The sequence below is a fragment of the Silurus aristotelis genome (assembly GCF_946808225.1).
Source record: "Silurus aristotelis genome assembly, chromosome: 1".
Taxonomy (NCBI): Eukaryota; Metazoa; Chordata; class Actinopteri; order Siluriformes; family Siluridae; genus Silurus; species Silurus aristotelis.
This window is the reverse complement of record NC_139574.1, coordinates 38,797,598-38,817,478: the sequence shown is the minus strand read 5'-3', so window position 1 is coordinate 38,817,478 and position 19,881 is coordinate 38,797,598. Positions and strand designations below refer to the sequence as shown.

Below are 19,881 nucleotides of genomic sequence, written 5' to 3'. Positions count from 1 at the left end.
AGGACGATGAGTGGACGTCTCGTCTGCGGCGGTAGAGGAACGATGAGTGGACGTCTCGTCTGCGGCGGTAGAGGAACGATGAGTGGACGTCTCGTCTGCGGCGGTAGAGGAACGATGAGTGGACGTCTCGTCTGCGGCGGTAGAGGAACGATGAGTGGACGTCTCGTCTGCGGCGGTAGAGGAACGATGAGTGGACGTCTCGTCTGCGGCGGTAGAGGAACGATGAGTGGACGTCTCGTCTGTGGTGGTAGAGGATGATGAGTGGACGTCTCGTCTGTGGCGGTAGATGATGAGTGGACGTCTCGTCCGCGGGGGTAGTTGACGATGAGTGGACGTCTCGTCTGTGGCGGTTTGGCAGCACTGGGGTTTGGCTCTGAACCTGGAAACACACCTGCTCCCCGTCAGAAGAAATGGTTCGATCTGTTTTATAAGGTTTGTGCTGTTAAAATGTGTATGAGAACATGATTAAACACCGGTACCATAACCTAAAGGTCTTTATTTGTACAGAGTAAAAAATGTCCAGTGCAGGTCCACGGCCAGTCGAAACGTTCCAGTGGACCACAGAAACGTCTTTGTGGATTCCACCCTCCTAAAGTGTTCATTTCAGACTTTCAGGTGTTCATCTCTTTCATGTCACGTCACTGTGGACCTGCACAACTATATTTGTGACCACACTCATGTGCTTTAAATGTCCTCTGCTGTGGGATGCAGAAATAATTGTTGCAATATTTATTTTTATTTAAAAAATCTTAATAAAGTGATGTTTATGTAACAAACTGCACTGGAAGAAAGACAGACAGGCAAAAGTTCACCAAGCAGAGCTTCTTTATTTTCTTTCGTTTTCACCCTGGCGTTTTCCTTTCCAGTGCTCACACCAGGGTTCACCCACACACTCACGGTTCGGGACGCCTTTCCTTCTTGACGTTCGCCGATGGTCCCTCCCTCACGCTTTCTCTCTTTAGCGCCCGCCAGAGTTTCCTCACGCACCGGCACAACTTTTCTTTGCGTCCACACGAGTTCACTTTCCAGCCGACGCGTCTTCCACCGGCGCCCGTCTGCACTTATTTCCCCTTCAGCAACCTTCCGCTCGTCTCTCTGCTTGGTGTCCCTCTTTTTTTTTTGTGTCACCAGACTGAAACAGAGCACTGATTAGTCTCATCAGCTGCAGGTGTTTCTTACCGCTCGTGCCGTCCGGCTCCGCCTCCACTCGCGCACCGCTGCTACAGTTTACATCCCTAATCATATAGAACAATATCTGCTTTATCTATTCCCATTTCTCATCCAGTGATCAAATAGTGGAAGCACTGAGATCATTGTAAAAGACTTTGGTTTTTGCTCAAGTGTGTTAAAGTGTGTTATATTTATAGATCTTCATATCACTTCTGCCCTCAGACTCTCACTAGTGTACAGAGATGATTGTGGATTAAACATATTAATGTGTGAATGTTAGATTTTGCGATGTTTCTTCTTATTTAGATCTGTAAAAAAATACCAAGACTAAAAGGTAAATAAAACCTGTGTTCCACACTCTTTATTGTTCTTTTACCAGGTCGTAAGTGTTCCACCTGCTTTACTCCACTCCTACTGCTGTAGCGCCCCCTACCTCCACCCCCATCATTATACAGCCCTTTATATGTCATCATCATCATTATGTTTAAGTTTATAATATACAATATGTGTCTTAACAGCCTGGTAGTCAAAGTCCATCTCCTTTAGCCAGTGATTCATCTGCATCCGGTCCTTCATCCGCATCCGGTCCTGCATCCGCATCCGGTCCTGCATCCGCATCCGGTCCTGCATCCGCATCCGGTCCTGCATCCGCATCCGGTCCTGCTGTTTCTTCCAGTTCTGCTCCTTTAATCATTTCTTGCTGGTGTTTTGAGCGACTCATTTTACTGTTTATTTTTGTGGATTTACTACTATTATAATCTATAGTTATTTATGATTAGGTTGTTGTTTTAAACCCAATTAGGGACTTTTATCATTGTACTTGATTATATCTATTGTTAAATAACCTTTATTAATATATACATAGTTTTGTAATATTTGTATTTTGTGTGTTTGCATCTATTATAATTTATCATTTGACATTTTTGTAGCATTTTCAGTAATTAAAAATAAAATGTTTTATCGTTCATAAAACAGTGACTCATGAATTATTCTGTGAACCTGCTGAACCCATTATTATCTTAATAATAATAATAATAATAATGATTTATTATTATTATTGTGTAGAATATAAATAAACAAATACAAAAGTCCTATATAATAAACTTGTGTTAAAAATGTTAAAGGTTAAATAAGTACATTAAGAAAATAAATATACATCCATTTTATGCCCCTTTATTGGGAAAAATTAGTCAAATCATACAGATATTAATTAACATGAGTTACAAGTGATGTATTTTCATTCACATCATCAGTAGTTTTGTGCACCATTGGGGGATTTATATACATCGATCTGCCAAAAACCATAACAAATGTCCATCGTCTCTTCCCACCCCTTAACAGACTATTGATCCCCAGCTTCACACAGCTCACATCCTCAACTCTCAGTCTCACACTGCCCTCTAGCGGCACTATCAGGACGAGCTTTATGCTCCATTCTGTACTAATGTGACTTCTGTTTGTGTTTTAATGCAGTGATTCTCAATCTTTTTCTGCCATTTACCACTTCAGAGGGATGGGTTTAAAAACCCACCTGTCCTCCGTCACCTCAAAAAAGGATAATGAAATTCTTCAAGTTAAAAAATGTCTAATTTATTGAACTATCCAATTCTAAATGAACATCAAGTAGCATCAAAAACAAAAATAGAGAAAATAAAGGTGTAGTTGTGTTATCTCTTGGACTTTCTGTCACTTTGCAGTCTGTGCAAAATAGAGCAAAATCATTTCATAAATCTTTTCAAAACGGGGTTGTAGACTTGATACTGTCACTCTCAAGTCATGTTCAATATTGAGCTGAGATCTGTATTTAGTTTTCAGTGTAGCAACATCTGAAAAGTCTCAGAGATGAGATGTGGCAAAAGGAGCAGGATAAAACAGTTATATTTTCTTTAAGGCTGAATTTTTGGTTTAAGCTCCTACCAGAGTGCTGCGTACAGAATCTTCATAAAAATTCTAGTATCTCCTTGACAACCGCCAAACAAACAAACAGCAGCAAGAAGCAGCAGCGATTAGCAGCATCTAAGAACATTTACAACTTCTATTAAACATTTCTTCATACAGGTACCTGGTAAGTCTTCTAAATAATTATGTGAATAAAGGAGCCGGAGTGTGGGTGAATGTGGGGTTTATATCGGCGGTGTGATGAGTGAGTGAATATGCCTCAGGTGTTCTCAATGAAGCCCGATGCGAGGAGCTCCATGTGGGCGGGGCAGATGAGAGAAGGAGCAGGGCGTTCCCCAAAGCACCAAAGGGGGCGTGGCAGGGGGATTCCTGACAATTTAGTAGAAGACTCGAAAAGTCAAAAGTAATTATTTAGTGACATTAGCATGGGTAACTAGCCGGCTAGCTAAGATTAGCTTTTATAGTTTAGCTTTTTATATTAATCCATCATATTGACCTAATAATTAGTATAAAATCTATTAGATACAATGAAGTAGATTCATTTAACCTATTAATCCCATATTTTAATCAAACTCATGTAACCTGTTTACTCCAAGTATAATTAACATAATATACTAATAAATAGAGTAGAATAGGGTCAGACTGGGACTACAATTTTAATAATCCTTGCAGCCGTGGCATGTTTTATCTGTTGTGGAATTCCTTGTCATTGTTTAGACAATACGTACAGCTCCCAGTGTATAAAATTACAGGTGAAGAGTCTTCTACAGAAAACATCTATGTGGATTTGGATGGAGGGATTATGGCCCTAGTCAATGAGAAAAAATGACTTTAACAAACGTTTTCTTATAACTAAAATCACTAAACTCTTTCTACGCTTCAATTCTGATCCTTTGATAATATCGTATATAAATCATGTTGTTGTTGTTTTGTGTATTTTATGCTGTATGCAGGAACATGGCAGCTGGTAAACAAAGGAGGCTTCTGCAAGGTATGCGTCTGCATCAAGGCACGTGTGCTTACATCGAAGCATGTGCTGAGGGCTATCGCTTCAACTTTCTCACCTCTAGAGCTCCCTGCGATGTTTGTTATTTACTTGTTCTTCAAAAGCATTGCCTGTGGTGCCTGGAGCAGCCCACCTGTCCTTTAGGTAAACAGTGCAATAATTTAATCTGTAAATGGTTCAGGTTTCCACCAAAAAAGGACGAATTCGTTTGGGAAACTGATGAGGACCCGTTCAGACCGGTGATCGACATTCTGCACCATGCTGACATGTTCTCCCCAGATGGAATGTGGCTAGATTCCATCCAGAACTCTGTCTATGATCTTCCTGCAGGACTTCAGCTGATCACCCGTATCTTTCATGTGCGTAGGGCTATTACCCTTGCCCAATCGTTTGGAGTTCCTGCCCGCTCGCTGGTTGCTCCGGGAACTCACAGTTTTCTGTTCACGGACTTCGTCATGCAAAGCACCTTTGTAACGTACTACACCATCACCTTCTGTGGCTATGTTCTATGGACAACTGAACCAGCGAAACATCGTGATTGGAATTGTCGTCCTATCCTTTGTCGCAAATTTCACACAATCGGAACAGACTCAATTGTATTCTCATCGAGACGTCACAGTGGTGATTTGAGGATTCACAATGCGGTGTGGTCTTCACTGAAGTCTCACAATTCTATATCTGCTCTTTTGCCAGACTGGATCAGACGACTATTCCAGTTAAAAAAACAACAAAAAAAAACGAAAGAAAGAAAGAAAGAAAATAAAGGCAAGTGAGTCTGGACATCAAGGACAGGAACTGAAAGCTAAACCTCTCCATGTCCAATAATAATTAATAAAATCAATAAAAATCTAAAATATGAAATCACTTGTTTATTGAAGTGTTCGACATCATTTAAATCCTGATTCTAAATCAGTGTTTCTCAACTGGAGGATGCTTTTAAGCTAAATAATTAAAATCCACATGATAAACTTTTGGGAACATGTGACAAAAGTAAAATTGCACAATTATTAAAAGATGAAGTAAAACCATGATTTTTGTCTTCCTTTCAAACGCCGTATGACCTCCTCATGGATTCTTCCATCTTGTTTATATCCCTCTTATGGGGCAGGGGGCTGTGGTTAGGGGTCATAATGCTAAGGGGGAGGGAGGTCAGGAGGGAGAGGGAAACTGGTCCTCAGTGCCACATTGTGCAAAACAGCACACACCCTGATAATCTTACACACATTTTCTGGGTGGTATAAAAATCTGCCAGCTGAGACATCCAGAGCTCCACATCTGCATTTCAGGAGGTGAGGAGCATCTGAGGGGTGAAGCCTCTGTCACCTGTCATATTATAGACTACATCAGGACAATGTTTACAATTTCTACATGTTGTTAAACTCAACAAGAAGCCAGTCATCACGTCCTGCAGCTGCCTGTAGTCTGTTCCCTACACTGCTATGTGTCAGGATAAAGGAATCATGTGCTGAAGAAGGTCAGCGTGCCACAATGTTTGTGTGGGTCGTGTTAGAGTCACATATGACTTGCACTTTAACAGAAAGCATATGCTGTTTATTAACATCAACAAATTCCTTTTCATACAGAGTCTTTACAGAAATATGAGTGCAGTCAATTGTGTTGATTACATTTGAAAACTGAACATTGCTGCAAAGTGCATTTTAATGTCAGCCTGTTCTTGCACAGTGAAGGGAAACCTGATGTATCGACTACCCACCTTAATAATAACATCCAAAATGACAGGCATTATGACACTCAGGGGCAGATACCAGACCTATAGCATGAGATTTATTAGAATTATATTATATTCAAAGAAGGTCTTTGTGAAAAAGTTAATTATATATAACATTTATATAAAGTCTTTCCCTGTCTGCCATTTCCCACTAAAACAACCTGTTGTCATTAACCCCCAGAGTGGTGAGGACCTGTATTTGGACGGGGATGGCATGGTTCTGGTGTGTTGCCCTCTGTAGTACTGGACCCAATTCAGCACATAGATCCAGGAGCACAGCTGTAGGAATCTAAATCAGCTTATTATCCAGTCTTCATCATGGACAAGAAATCATCATGGTCCCTAGAGACTCTTTTTCTCCTTAATCTTCCATTAGCGTAATCCTCCAGCAGTGCCATTATGCAGCATTACACACGGGAGTCACCACAGCATTTATGTTTTATTCCAGCTCATTATGGAAAGATAAAATAAACTGATATTTGGTCCTGTGTAATGAACATAAAAGCAATAATAGCTACAGAAAAGCTCATGCTTCCCTCTGTAGCAGGTATTTAAATCCCATTTAAAATGCTTTCAGTAATTCTACATTCTGTTTCTATGAAGTGTTTCAACAGTTTTCATGTTAATTGGCTGTATGGTGCATTAAACAGCATTTCAGGTGAATTTATAAACCACATTTGGCTGGAAAAGACACATGTTCAAATACTTTTGTCCACACAATGTGTATCAGCTGAAAAGCAGCAGCTTCGGATCAGTCGCGTTTCCACTGGGATTCAATCTGATATATTACTTTTAATTTTTATTATATGAAATATTTCATATTATATATTTGATATTATTACAGACAACCAATCAGATTTCACTTCCTAACAATGTCTGAGCCAATGATGTTTGCAGATTTAGAACTCGAGCCCGTTGGCCCCGCCCACTGCTTTGTGCTCTGTGTTTGTACCTATAGACTTCTTTCAGACTTCTTTTTCTTCCAGTGTCCTAATTCTTTACACCTCTGATCATGAAATCAGAGTCCAGACGGAGATCTTTAGGAGAACCTCCACACACTCCTGCTGCTGCTGGATCAAAGGTACAATTTACTCATGTCTCAACTTTCAGTGTGGTTTGCAGGGCAAAGATACATCATAATGTATTTTAAAATTAAATAATAAAAAAATACCTTAACTTTAAGTGTATCACAATAAACTACTGTTTTTTTTTTATTTATTAAAAAAAAATCCTTTTACAAGCAAACACGAAATTTCTTCACAAATCTTTAATCAATTGTCCTATTTGATCTGTTCTTCAGCTTTTTACTCAGTTGATAAAGTAAACAATGTTTGATACCAACAGCTTTTACACATGCAACCAGTTAACAGATCAAATATTCACATGCGTATCCCAGTGATCTCCCAGAGGAAGTTTCGTTTTAAAGTAAAGTATTAAGTGGCGGACTGCAAGTTTGTTTAGTTTCTGCCTCGCACTTTAAGATCATTTATTAGTATTACTTTTGAAAATTAGAACCATGTTTCCACTGTGTTAAGTACTAGTGTAGCCTGGAATCACAGTGTTGATGGACCGAAAGAGAACAGGTGGTCTTAGCCTAAAACGCATCTATTATCAAAATAGGCCAACACAACTACATCTGCTCGAATACAAAGATATCAAACCATTCAGAACATTCAGAAGTTTAGAAATCCTTCTGTAACCAATGCAATCAGTATGTTTGCAACAGTAAGGATTTGAAGGTCTTGAGAGAGCTCTTCACTTTTACCCATCATGAGATGTTTCTTGTGTGACACCTTAGTAATGGGACGCCTTTATACAGGCCATCAATTGGGACTGAAGCAGCTGATATAAATTTACAATGACAATAGGCAGGATTGCTTTCTAATTACTGATTGATATCTACTGCTGTCTTGGCTTTTCATTCCTTTTTGCACCTCCCTGTCTTCATGTGTTCAATACTTTTTCTTGTGTGTTGTTTCACAACATTACACAACTTCATTTATGGACATGTATGGTTTGATTCCTTTGTATGTGTGGATTGTATGGGTTGTTACCAACATCTGATAAAGATTTTATGTCACTAGCACCTTTAGAAATATATTTACTGAGAAAAATGTTGACATGTTCAATACTTATTTTACCCGCTGTATGTAAAGCAGAGCATAAGCACTGATGATATCATCTCCCCTTCAACTTCCAGCTTCACCTTCATCATTCTATCAGAAACTCTCTTCACCTTCACTACACTTACTGTACTCTTCCTTCAGAATCACCCCTACACCATTTCTCTTTCCATCCACACCATGATAGAACAGTTTAAACACCTCCAAAGTTTTTGGTCTTATTTACTTTCCATTTGGTCTCTTAAACACACAACATATCTACCTTTCTCCTCTCCATCATATCAGCTCCCTCTCTCCCTTTACCAGTCATAGTGCTGTAAGAAAAAATGATGAGGACAACAAAGATTGTAGTGAAGAAGTTTATAACAGCGTAGCAGTGACAAAATACACTAAGCACTTTGGGTTCATCAGAGTCAGAAAGAACCTCGAGCAAACTCTGCCCAGATATTTTATATTCTTCTTCCCTTTGAAGTATAGACCGGAGTTATCCTTTGAATGTAAATTAGATATAGGACATACGTCAGGGAACAAAAGGCTGGGGGATTCCATTCTCGGGGAGGAGGTCAGCAGGTGGTAATCACCGGTTTTCACACCTTTGCTGGCGCTGGCCCCCCAGCAGGTCAGGAAGGTGTATTGTTTAAATGATAATCTTGGTTTTAGACACCTTTTGGTAAGAGATAGTCCTTGATGGCTTGCTCCCTTTCCCAGACTGATTCAATTAAGTCTATGATTAAGATTGATACAACTGAAATACTACATCAAACTACATAAATACTTTTTTTATCAATTTTTAGCCGTTTTGAGGATGAGCTGAATTTGATATAGTGTGGGGTGGAATCTGGATTGAGGCAGTCTGTAATTCTTACAGTACAAACATTTAAAGTACCAACCCGAACCTCCACTCTCCTCCACTTCTTCTTTTTCTGCTGCCTCTGTAGATGTCTTCCTCCTCTCCTTCTCCTCCTTCTGCTAACCGTAGCCCAATTTCCACCGGTACCCTGTTGGCTAACGATACCTGTGGTGGTCGTTGCTAACCCGGGCCTCGACCGATCCGGTATGAAATTCTGATTCGTGATCTGCATGTTTGATTTGGCACGTTTCACACTGGATGTCCTTCATAACGCAACCCTACACATGTATCCGGGGTTGGGACCTGCACTAAGAGTGCACTGACTTGTGCAACACTAATGGCTGGGTCAGAGTATCTTCTTTCTAAATGTATCTAAATTGTGTATGTAGAACACTTTGGTCAGGAACTGTTCACATTTACATTTAGGTAGGTGATTTTCAGCTGAGAGTCTGAAAGTGGAGGTACATGCTAACAAGTTGATTGAAAATGCCCTCATAGGCCATTAGGAGGAAGTAGGTTGCTGCTTTTGACAGCCACAGATAATTACCTGCAGTCGTCATCAATGTATTGTTGTCCCAACCACAGGGATTTTCACTCATCATTTGGAAGACAGCATGCAGATCAGCTCAGTAGGTACTGATTGTTTGCACCAGTCCAGATTTTGAGCTTTGTCTAATGAGAGCTATTTTAGCCAATGTTCTGAATCAGAAATGCATTTTGCTAAATCCAAAATCACCCAAACATTGCTTGAACATAGTTTCAGGTAGCTTTGTGATCATGGACTGAATCCTGTTAAGCTCTGATGTTATCACAGAAGCACAACAGGTTCCACAGTCTTTTTTTCTGTCTCCTGGAATTAAAAATAAGATGATATACAGTGAGGAAAATAAGTATTTGAACACCCTGCTATTTTGCAAGTTCTCCCACTTAGAAATCATGGAGGGGTCTGAAATTGTCATCGTAGGTGCATATCCACTGTGAGAGACATAATCTAAAAAAAAAAAAAATCCAAAAACCACAATGTATGATTTTTTTAACTATTTATTTGTATGATACAGCTGCAAATAAGTATTTGAACACCTGAGAAAGTCAATGTTAATATTTGGTACAGTAGCCTTTGTTTGCAATTACAGAGGTCAAACATTTTACAGAGGCCCACTCCTCCACACAAATCTTCTCTAGATCAGTCAGGTTTCTGGCCTGTCGCTGAGAAACACGGAGTTGGTCTGGAGACTGGCTAGGCCACGCCAGAACCTTTATGTTTCTTACAGAGCCACTCCTTGGTTATCCTGGCTGTGTGCTTCAGGTCATTGTCATGTTGGAAGACCCAGCCTCGACCCATCTTCAATGCTCTAACTGAGGTTGTTCCCCAAAGTCTCGCAATACATGGCCCCGGTCATCCTCTCCTTAATACAGTGCAGTCGCCCTGTCCCATGTGCAGAAAAACACCCCCAAAGCATGATACTACCACCCCCATGCTTCACAGTAGGGATGGTGTTCTTGGGATGGTATTCATCATTCTTCTTTCTCCAAACACATTTAGTGGAATTATGACCCAAAAGTTCTATTTTGGTCTCATCTGACCACATGACTTTCTCCCATGACTCCTCTGGATCATCCAAATGGTCATTGGCAAACTTAAGATGTGCCTGGACATGTGCTGGTTTAAGCAGGGGGACCTTCCGTGCCATGCAGGATTTCAAACCATGACGTCTTGGTGTATTACCAACAGTAACCTTGGAAACGGTGGTCTCAGCTCTTTTCAGGTCATTGACCAGCTCCTCCCGTGTAGTTCTGGGCTGATTTCTCACCTTCCTTAGGATCATTGAGACCCTACGAGGTGAGATCTTGCATGGAGCCCCAGTCCGATGGTGATTGACAGTCATGTTTAGCTTCTTTCATTTTCTAATGATTGCTCCAACAGTGGACCTTTTTTACCAAGCTGCTTGGCAATTTCCCCGTAGCCCTTTCCAGCCTTGTGGAGGTGTTCAATTTTGTCTCTAGTGTCTGTGGACAGCTCTTTGGTCTTGGCCATATTAGTAGTTGGATTCTTACTGATTGTATGGGGTGGACAGGTGTCTTTATGCAGCTAACGACCTCAAACAGGTGCATCTAATTTAGGATAATAAATGTAGTGGAGGTGGACATTTTAAGGGCAGACTAACAGGTCTTTGAGGGTCAGAATTCTAGCTGATAGGCAGGTGTTCAAATACTTATTTGCAGCTGTATCATACAAATAAATAGTTTAAAAATCATATATTGTGATTTCTGGATTTTTCTTTTTTAGATTATGTCTCCCACATTGGACATGCACCTACGATGACAATTTTAGACCCCTCCATGATTTCTAAATGGGAGAACTTTCAAAATAGCAGGTTGTTAAAATACTTATTTTCCTCACTGTAATGCTGCCTGGTCTGGTAATGGGAAAACTCCTCCACCTTGAAGACATAAATATCGGGGATTTTGGAAGATTTTGTACAAGTATTAAATAGGGATGCACAGACTATTTGGCCACCGAAAATGTTCGTCCGAAAATGGCCCAAAAGTGCATTTTCGGTTTTCGGCCTAAAGACTTTGTTCACCGAAAAAACACGGCCGAAACAGTTTGTTGTGATGACGCAAGCAAAAACTGCTGCCTGCACGTGCTTGTCAGTGTGGACGTATTTCAGTATATCTGAGAAAGCCCCACGGATAGCGGTTTGCAAAACATGCAATGAAATTTTAAAGGGGGGGTGCGCCTGCAAAGACTTTCTCCATGTCGGGTTTAATAAAATCCAAACATCCGATCGCCATGCTGAAAATGAGAGAAACACGGCACAGAAAAGCAAAACCCGTCCGAGCATGCGCACTCCGTCTGTGGTGGACGTTTTTGAAAAGGCAGGAAGTTTCCCAGTGATATTGTTGTATTGTTGTATCTTTAAGCAGTTGCACTTGTTCTGAATGCACTTTGTTTTTATGAAAGAACATGTTTAATTTTACAATCTTTTGGCAGGCCAGAGGGCCTGTACATTATTATTTAATGTACACATGAGTGCATTTAAAAAACGCACTACTTACATTATTATATTTCCGAATAACTTTCACATAAAAAAACGACATCTTGCTGGTAAAAAAATAAAATAAAAAATTTGGCTGGTATAAAATTGTGTTGAAAACGGTTGAGACCACAAAAAAAATAAAATAAATAAAAATAAAAAAGTAAAAGCGGTGGAATCTTGGGTGGAGTCTCTACTCTCTCAACCGTTTTTAAACGATTTTATTGATTTTATTGCCTGTTTGTTTTTATAAGAGAAATGCTTGAAAAGTAAGTTTGTGTGTGTTGTTGAGATTGAAATGGCCAGACATCAACAATATGAATGGCCATGGCTGTAAAACAAGAGCTTGTCTGGCATACTGGCCATCAATATGAATGCCAAATCAACATCAATAGCCCCAAACATGTAGAACAAAAGCTTTTAATGGTCAGCAGTTCATTTCTATCCAGACTGTATGAATAGAGTATAAATGATCACCTGAGTTTAGCAGGTGTCTCTCAAACAGGGTGAGGGAGAAAAGGATCAGACATAGTCTCAGATAAATGTTTGTAGGAATCTAATTTTTTATGATATCTTCATTCATTTTAAAATATAAACTCATGAGACATGTGGCTTTAACCCATTATTTTTCTGTATTGCTCCAGGACTGATTTCATGTATTTATATATGAAGGAATAAAAGGATTTAAGGATTTTTTTTTCCGGTACTTAATCATCTATAACTTAATATCTTTTTAAACAATATCAACTGTGAATAATAGACATTAAAGCTCAAAGTGTCTTCTTTTTAAAGATATTTAAATTGTGTATGTATCCACTTTTATCAGGAACTGTTAACATTTAAAGTTAGGTAGCACATTTTCAGCTGTGAGTCCCAAATTCTGTGTCGAGGCCTAACAGGTTAAAGATTTTCTAAAAGACCTCAAAATACCTCTCATTTAACTTGTTTCAAACCATATCGGATTACTATAGCAGACATTTCTGATAACATGCAAGACCACATCTAAAATTATTACAGTATATTGAATCATTTTATATTGTTTTCCAGATGCACCACTGCTCAGATTGTGGGAAGAGTTTTCCTAAAATTGCTGTTCTGAAAAGACACCAACGTATCCACACAGGAGAGAAGCCTTATCACTGTGAACAGTGTGGGAAGAGTTTTACTCAGCAGGGTCATCTCAAATCACACCAGCGTATCCACACAGGAGAGAAGCCTTATCACTGTGAACAGTGTGGAAAGAGTTTTACTCATCAGCGTAATCTCAAATCACACCAGCGTATCCATACAGGAGAGAAGCTGTATCACTGTGAACAGTGTGGGAAGAGTTTTACTGACTCGAGTAGTCTCAAATCACACCAGCATATCCACACAGGAGTGAAGCCGTATCACTGTGAACAGTGTGGGAAGAGTTTTACTCAGCAGGGGAGTCTTAAATCACACCAGCGTATCCACACAGGAGTGAAGCCGTATCACTGTGAACAGTGTGGAAAGAGTTTTACTGACTCGAGTAGTCTCAAATCACACCAGCGTATCCACACAGGAGTGAAGCCGTATTACTGTGAACAGTGTGGGAAGAGTTTTACTCAGCAGGGTCATCTCAAATCACACCAGCATATCCACACAGGAGAGAAGCCTTATCACTGTGAACAGTGTGGGAAGAGTTTTACTCAGCAGGGTAGCCTTAAATCACACCAGCGTATCCACACAGGAGTGAAGCCGTATTATTGTGAACAGTGTGGGAAGAGTTTTACTGACTCGAGTAGTCTCAAATCATTCCAGCGTATCCACACAGGAGTGAAGCCGTATTACTGTGATCAGTGTGGGAAGAGTTTTACTGACTCGAGTAGTCTCAAATCACACCAGCGTATCCACACAGGAGTGAAGCCGTATTACTGTGATCAGTGTGGGAAGAGTTTTAATCGTCAGACTCATCTCACATCACACAATCGTATCCACACAGGAGAGAAGCCGTATTACTGTCATCAGTGTGGGAAGAGTTTTACTCAGCAGGGTAGTCTCAGAATACACCAGCGTATCCACACAGGAGTGAAGTCATATCCCTGTGAACAGTGTGGGAAGAGTTTTAGGGATCGGAGTGCCCTCCTCAGCCACCAGCGGAGTCATACAGGACAGAAGCTGTACCTCTGTGGACAGTGTGGACGGAGCTATGTTTATCAACACTCATTAATGAACCACAAGTGCTCTAACATACAACCATTAAACAAATCATCTTCTTAAATTTCTTATTTAAAGGGATGTAAAGGGAAATTGTACTGTAAATATCGGGGGAACTTTATATTGTAATGTTAATTTTAATTTGCTCTAACAAACTGGACACCTTTCCAAGCCATCAGAACATAGTTGGTCCATCTACAGTTACACTACAACTACAATTTATGGCAACATGTATGAGGCTACCTGAGCATCTCACCCATATGTGCTTTCTGAACATTATCTAATGAAACGGCTTCCAATCCATTGTCCCCTGAGCCCAGTGTTACTGATTTACTGCAAACTTGATTTGAATAGATTTTTGTTGTATATGTCTGGACCTATAAGAATTAAAGTGGAGACAAATCTCACCCTAAGTCTTTTTTAAATCTAAAATGTTAAATGTATAAACCTTTTAGGTATTTTGCACCGACGTTAATTTTTTGTGTTTCTCTAACTTCGAATAAGTTTATTAGTCAACTGTAGAGTTTGGTTGAGGAGTTGTAATGGTATGGGGCTGTACTTTAGGGGTAAGACTCAGCCCTTGATTTAAAGTGTAGGGAAATGTTCATTACTTTAGCATACCAAATCATTTTGGACAATGCTATGCTTCTAATATTGTGGGAATAGTTTGGAGACGGCCCTTTATTAATCCAGCATGACCATGCCACAGTGCACAAACTGAGGTTCATAAAGACATGGTTGGATGAGTTTGGTGTGGAAGAACTGAACTGGTCTGCACAGAGCTCTAATCTCGACTTCACTGAACACCTGTGAGATTAAGGTGAATGTTAAAAGTCGATTATTCTAAATGGACTGTATGAGTCTCGGTGTCATTAAAAACGTCTTCAGGAACATTTTTTTGTGATTATTTCATGAACAGTTCACTGATTTCTCTCTTGCTATTGTTTGTTAACTTATACTTTAATTTTTTCTAAGAAAGAAAATAGAAATGCTGGTGATAGAAACAATGTTTTGATTCTATATCATAGATGATTATGAAGTATCAACAAATCATCATTGTTATTTACTAAATTAAATTCCAGTTATTAAAAAAATTCTATTATACAGAAAGAATAAAATGGAAAGCAATCAACTTTATTGTGGGAGCATTAAAATCTGTGTTTCCAGGGTCCAACTGTAACACTCAGTAACTTCAGGAGTCTCAGTCTAGAAGTGTATGCAGTTCTCACTGCTCTGAATACAAGAACACCCGAGCTTCATCACCAAATGGAAATAAAAGTTAATTAATAACCAAAATAACTAAAATCTAATGGATATTTACACTACATGCTGCATACGAAAATTGCGTGTGCATACAAATTTTAGACAATTAATTTCCACTCAAATATAAAGAAAATGGTGCAATGTGCTTTTTGACCAAGTTAATATGGTTTATTTAAATGTATAGTATAAGCAAACATTACAGGTTTGAATATGTGTGCAGCTCAGTGTTGCAAAAACTAAATAATACAGATTTACTTGTATATAAATACACTTTTGCTCCACTATTACATTAGGATTAGTTTACACACTGAAATACCTTATACAAATTGCACAGAGTGGGTAGTTTATTAGTACTATTTATCTACATTTTACGGGCATCGTGTGGGCATGGGAGCAGAGTGGGCACTGTGATGGGCTGAATGTGGGCCCCAGTTTAGTCAGGGTTGTGGGCCCCAGTTAGGTTGCCTATTTCGAGGGCCCTGTATGGGCCACATCTGGGCTATATTTAGCTATATTATTCAATTGATGATAAATTCAATTGATATGTTTTTGCGTGTTTTATATGATCGAAACAAAAATGTTATATATTAACAATAACATAGTACGACCTTTAGTAAAAAAACAAACAAAAAAAACATTTCGCTTGTGCATCTCACAGAGTCTCTCATTGGCTCCTGTGTTCCCGCCTTCTCATTCTGAAGAAACGGTCATCACTCACTACCACTGATCACCTGACCTGACCTGGATGACCTGACCTGACCTGGATGACCTGACCTGACCTGGATAACCTGACATCTCTGTCACGGTAAGAAATTATCTTTTGTTTTAAATTAATCACATTTTACTGTTGTTTTAATTTAATGTATACTTCTGAAAGATTTGTGGTAATTAAAGTTACAGGCACGATATACAGAAGGTAAGTGTGGAGAGTGAACTGGTTTACCTCAAAGATAAACACCTGTGGAAAACTGAACATTCTTAACGATTAGCAGATAACTAGGACATTGTCTACTAAAATGTGGAAATAACGACTTCTCAAACCATTTTCACCCGTGTTTTCTCCATAAAGTGTCCTCATGATAACAGAAGGGTGAAACAGTAAAAGCACTGTGGAGTCTCTTTCTCTTTCACTACCTTTATAACATGTGTATATACAATACACAGAGAAAAGCTCTGAGGAGATTGTGACAATACTTAACATTATTTTAATGTGATTTAGGTGAAATAGGTAGAGGTGATAAAAAACGTTCATATTTATATAATTTCTAAACATTACTAAAAATATGATACGTTATGATTATGTTAAAGATAATAAACGTAATTTTGCTCCGTTCATAAAGTCAGTCAGATCAGTTTTTTTTTTGTTATTTTTTTGACTGATAGTCTTATGCTCATGTAAATTGCATGCATACAAATAATGGGTTGTGCCCTGGTTGATGCAGTAGCATGCTCTACTTTATATTAATTTTTTGCTTAACAGGAAGCCTAAAGCAGAACCGTTTGCTAAAAACTGTCAGTAAGAAAGAGCTGGAGAAAGCGCTTGGTAAATGGTTCACAAATGCAAGAGACAGAAGGCAACCGTGCTTTGAGAGCCCAGTGGGACCATGATCAGAGGGCAGTACAGCCGGAAGTGTAAGTCATATAACCTATAGCTAGGGCTGCACAATTAATAATATTTTATCCCGATCAGTGTTTTTGCCTAAAAATAAATAAAAAAGTTTTACAACACGTGCTGCAAACCCCCACAACACAACCAACACTGGTCCCCCGGCATAAGTTATTACTGTGTGAGGCAGAGGTGGGAACAATTCACTGATGAGATTCTAGGATATGTCTTAATTATATTGATGCTTGTTTTTTTAGATGCTGCTGTGAATGGTAGAATTTAAAAATGTACTAAATTGCCTTTTCTGTCTTCTCTTTCTTTACTGTTTTGTAGGTGTGCAGCTGAGGAATCTGCATAGACCCACCAGTGAACTATTCTACATTAGTAATTCTGTTATTCCTGTTTCCTGTTTTTTTACTTGAATTAATTTAAATTAAATGTGATTTACACATTCTGAGTTAAAGTCATTTATTTTTCACAGTTCAAATAATCAACCATGTAATTTTAATCATAGAGCAGCACATACAATCAACTATTAGTTCTTTGTTTGGTCAGGCACAGTTTTACATTGTAACTGAGGTTTGAAATGGTTTGACACCCACTGTGGTCCCATAACAACCCCATAAAGGGGCCATTTGTGGGTTGACCCATGATTAAGTTATGTGGGCCCCATAAGGGTCCTTTTTGTAGCCCACTTTGGCCCCATTTTTAACACCTATTTGAGACCCAAATAGGCCCATATAAAGAACACCTATATAGGTCCCACTTAGAGCCCACCATGGACCCATCAGTCGCCCCTCTGGGCTAACACACATGGGGCCCATGTGGAGCCGATCGACAAATTTCTCTGGGCCCCATTTGGGTTGCCCATGCAGGGACCAAGTGACAGCCCATCAAAAACCCACATGGGGCCCACATGACAATGTTGGCTGGGTTAGAGGGTCCCGGAATTCAAGTTACTTTACTGCATATTGTAATATTTACAATTTTGGAATGTATACATTTTACCTTCACATGTTTGGTATCATTTTAAAGGTCTCAGTGTGATTGGAAATATTATCTCAGTCCTATATCAGACCCCAGGTTTGGGGAAATTCTGTCCTACTGACATAAGGGTTGCCCCGGAGAAGATCCTTACCAGGTGTTCTAGGTGACATTCGGTTTATAGGTCACATCCTGTCTCAAGAAAGGGTTTGCAAAACTTTTATCACTTTGAATTTAAAAGTGTTTACGATAGTTTCGGTATTTAAGGAAATTTGGCAAAACAAGCATTCTGTAGTCAGAACTTCTCTGTGTGTCTCTATTGCCAGGTACAGTGATTCTTTAACATTTCTTTAGTAAACTGCATTGTTAAAACATTTGGTTTTATGCTGATCATGTCATGCTTCTATTATTTGTTTTAGATGTGACATTTGTTTATTGTTTATTGCCTGGCAAATAAATGTAAAATTCTTGATTAACTCTGTAACTTCCTGAAATCATTTATATCTAGTTGATTATGTAGCCTGGTGTTACCACAAATCTACGGCCAGGATAGTACAAACTGAAGGCTCATGAACGGATGGAGCATAAAGCACAACGTCTGGGGGCTTCTGATTTCTGACTATCACTGATTTAGCAAGTTATAACTAAGTGGCTAAATACATTATTCTTTATGCATGAGCAAGCATTGAGAGGTTCTACTTAAAGAATATTAGTTTACCGTTATATCCTCTGACTAAGATTCGGACTGGCCAATGTGCCTCCTTGAGCAGGTATCGTTAGCCAAGCACAAGGTTCTAAGCAACTCCGGATCCATAACGAATGATTAATTGAAAAGACGGAATGCAACCAATAAGGTGATCATCTTAAATTAGAGATATTCAAATTAAATCTTTATTATAAATTGGAGTCAGATTGGAGGTAAAAATTAGATTCATGTAACAAAGTGCAATCCATTTGAGTAATCTTTTACAGCCGCACGAAAGACTAACACGCAGCAGACACCACACACCAGTGGATTCCGTCATTGGGCCATTGGGTGGGCACCTTACATCTTACTTAGATTTTAGTTCTGTGTTGCTTTGTGTCATTTTGTCTTGTATTATGAAGCACTTCGGTCCTTAAGCAATATTGTTATGTTTTACTGTGTACTGCACCAACTGTACAGCATATGATTAAAATGACAATAAAAACCATTTATTTCACTGTAGGAGCTATTTTTAATTTCTTGTAGATAGATAGATAGATAGATAGATAGATAGATAGATAGATAGATAGATAGATAGATAGATAGATAGATAGTCAGTGAGTTAGTTAGTTAGTTAGTTAGTTAGTTAGTTAGTTAGTTAGTTAGTTAGTTAGTTAGTTAGTTAGTTAGTTAGTTAGTTGGGACTGGAGGTGACCTAAAAACCAAAAACCTCCTGTGGTAAAAAATACAAAAACAAAAAACTAACACCTGATAAAGATCTTCTCCGGGACAAATCTCACATCAGAAGGACAGAATTTTCCCCAAACCTGAGATCTTTATTTTTGGTCTGTTCTACTGATATTGTACTGAGATCATATTTCCAATCACACTGAGACCTTTAAAATGATACCAAACAAAAGTTAAAATTCATACATTCCTAAATTATAATAACTGCAGTATGCAAGTATAGTAGCTTGAATTCCAGGAACTTCTTAATCATCTTTCCATGACCCGGTCATATCCCCAGGAGGGAAAGAGGGGGCTGCTGAACAGATGTCTTTCTCTCCTCAAATTAAAGAGATCTTCTCCTCAGATTAGAAAGTTTAATGTTCTGTTGCATGGCAGTTCTCGGGGTCTGACCTCATGGAAAGATCTGACCATTCTTACAACTTCCTCAATAATTCCTGAGGAACAGGAAATGGCAGCACTGGAGAGCAAAAATCTGTAAAGCTCTGGGCAGGTTTAGATTCAGCATGTGAGCACATGTCTTACATATAATAAAGTACAAATCTATAATTATTGTAATGTTTAATGAAAATTTTATATTTTTAATTTTGTTGTGTTTTGTTT

The 19,881-nt window shown here is 39.0% G+C and overlaps 2 protein-coding genes and 1 long non-coding RNA gene across 3 annotated transcripts in view; 2 read left to right on the top strand and 1 right to left on the bottom strand.

Annotated features, from left to right (window-relative positions):
• LOC310725262 (uncharacterized protein) overlaps positions 1-19,881 on the bottom strand; it is a 127,370-nt gene that overhangs the window by 74,223 nt on the left and 33,266 nt on the right. The window lies entirely within an intron of this gene.
• Positions 6,805-14,006, top strand: LOC310733941 (uncharacterized protein; the record flags this gene model as incomplete). The annotated part of the gene is made up of 3 exons (XM_083555473.1): positions 6,805-6,885; positions 12,863-13,551; positions 13,889-14,006. The coding sequence occupies exons 1-3, from the start codon at positions 6,817-6,819 to the stop codon at positions 14,004-14,006; spliced, it is 876 nt and encodes a 291-aa protein (XP_083411599.1). The 5' UTR covers positions 6,805-6,816.
• LOC310725584 lies at positions 15,761-17,319 on the top strand. The gene is made up of 2 exons (XR_014533438.1): positions 15,761-16,888; positions 17,196-17,319. It is a non-coding gene; the product is annotated as an uncharacterized lncRNA (long non-coding RNA).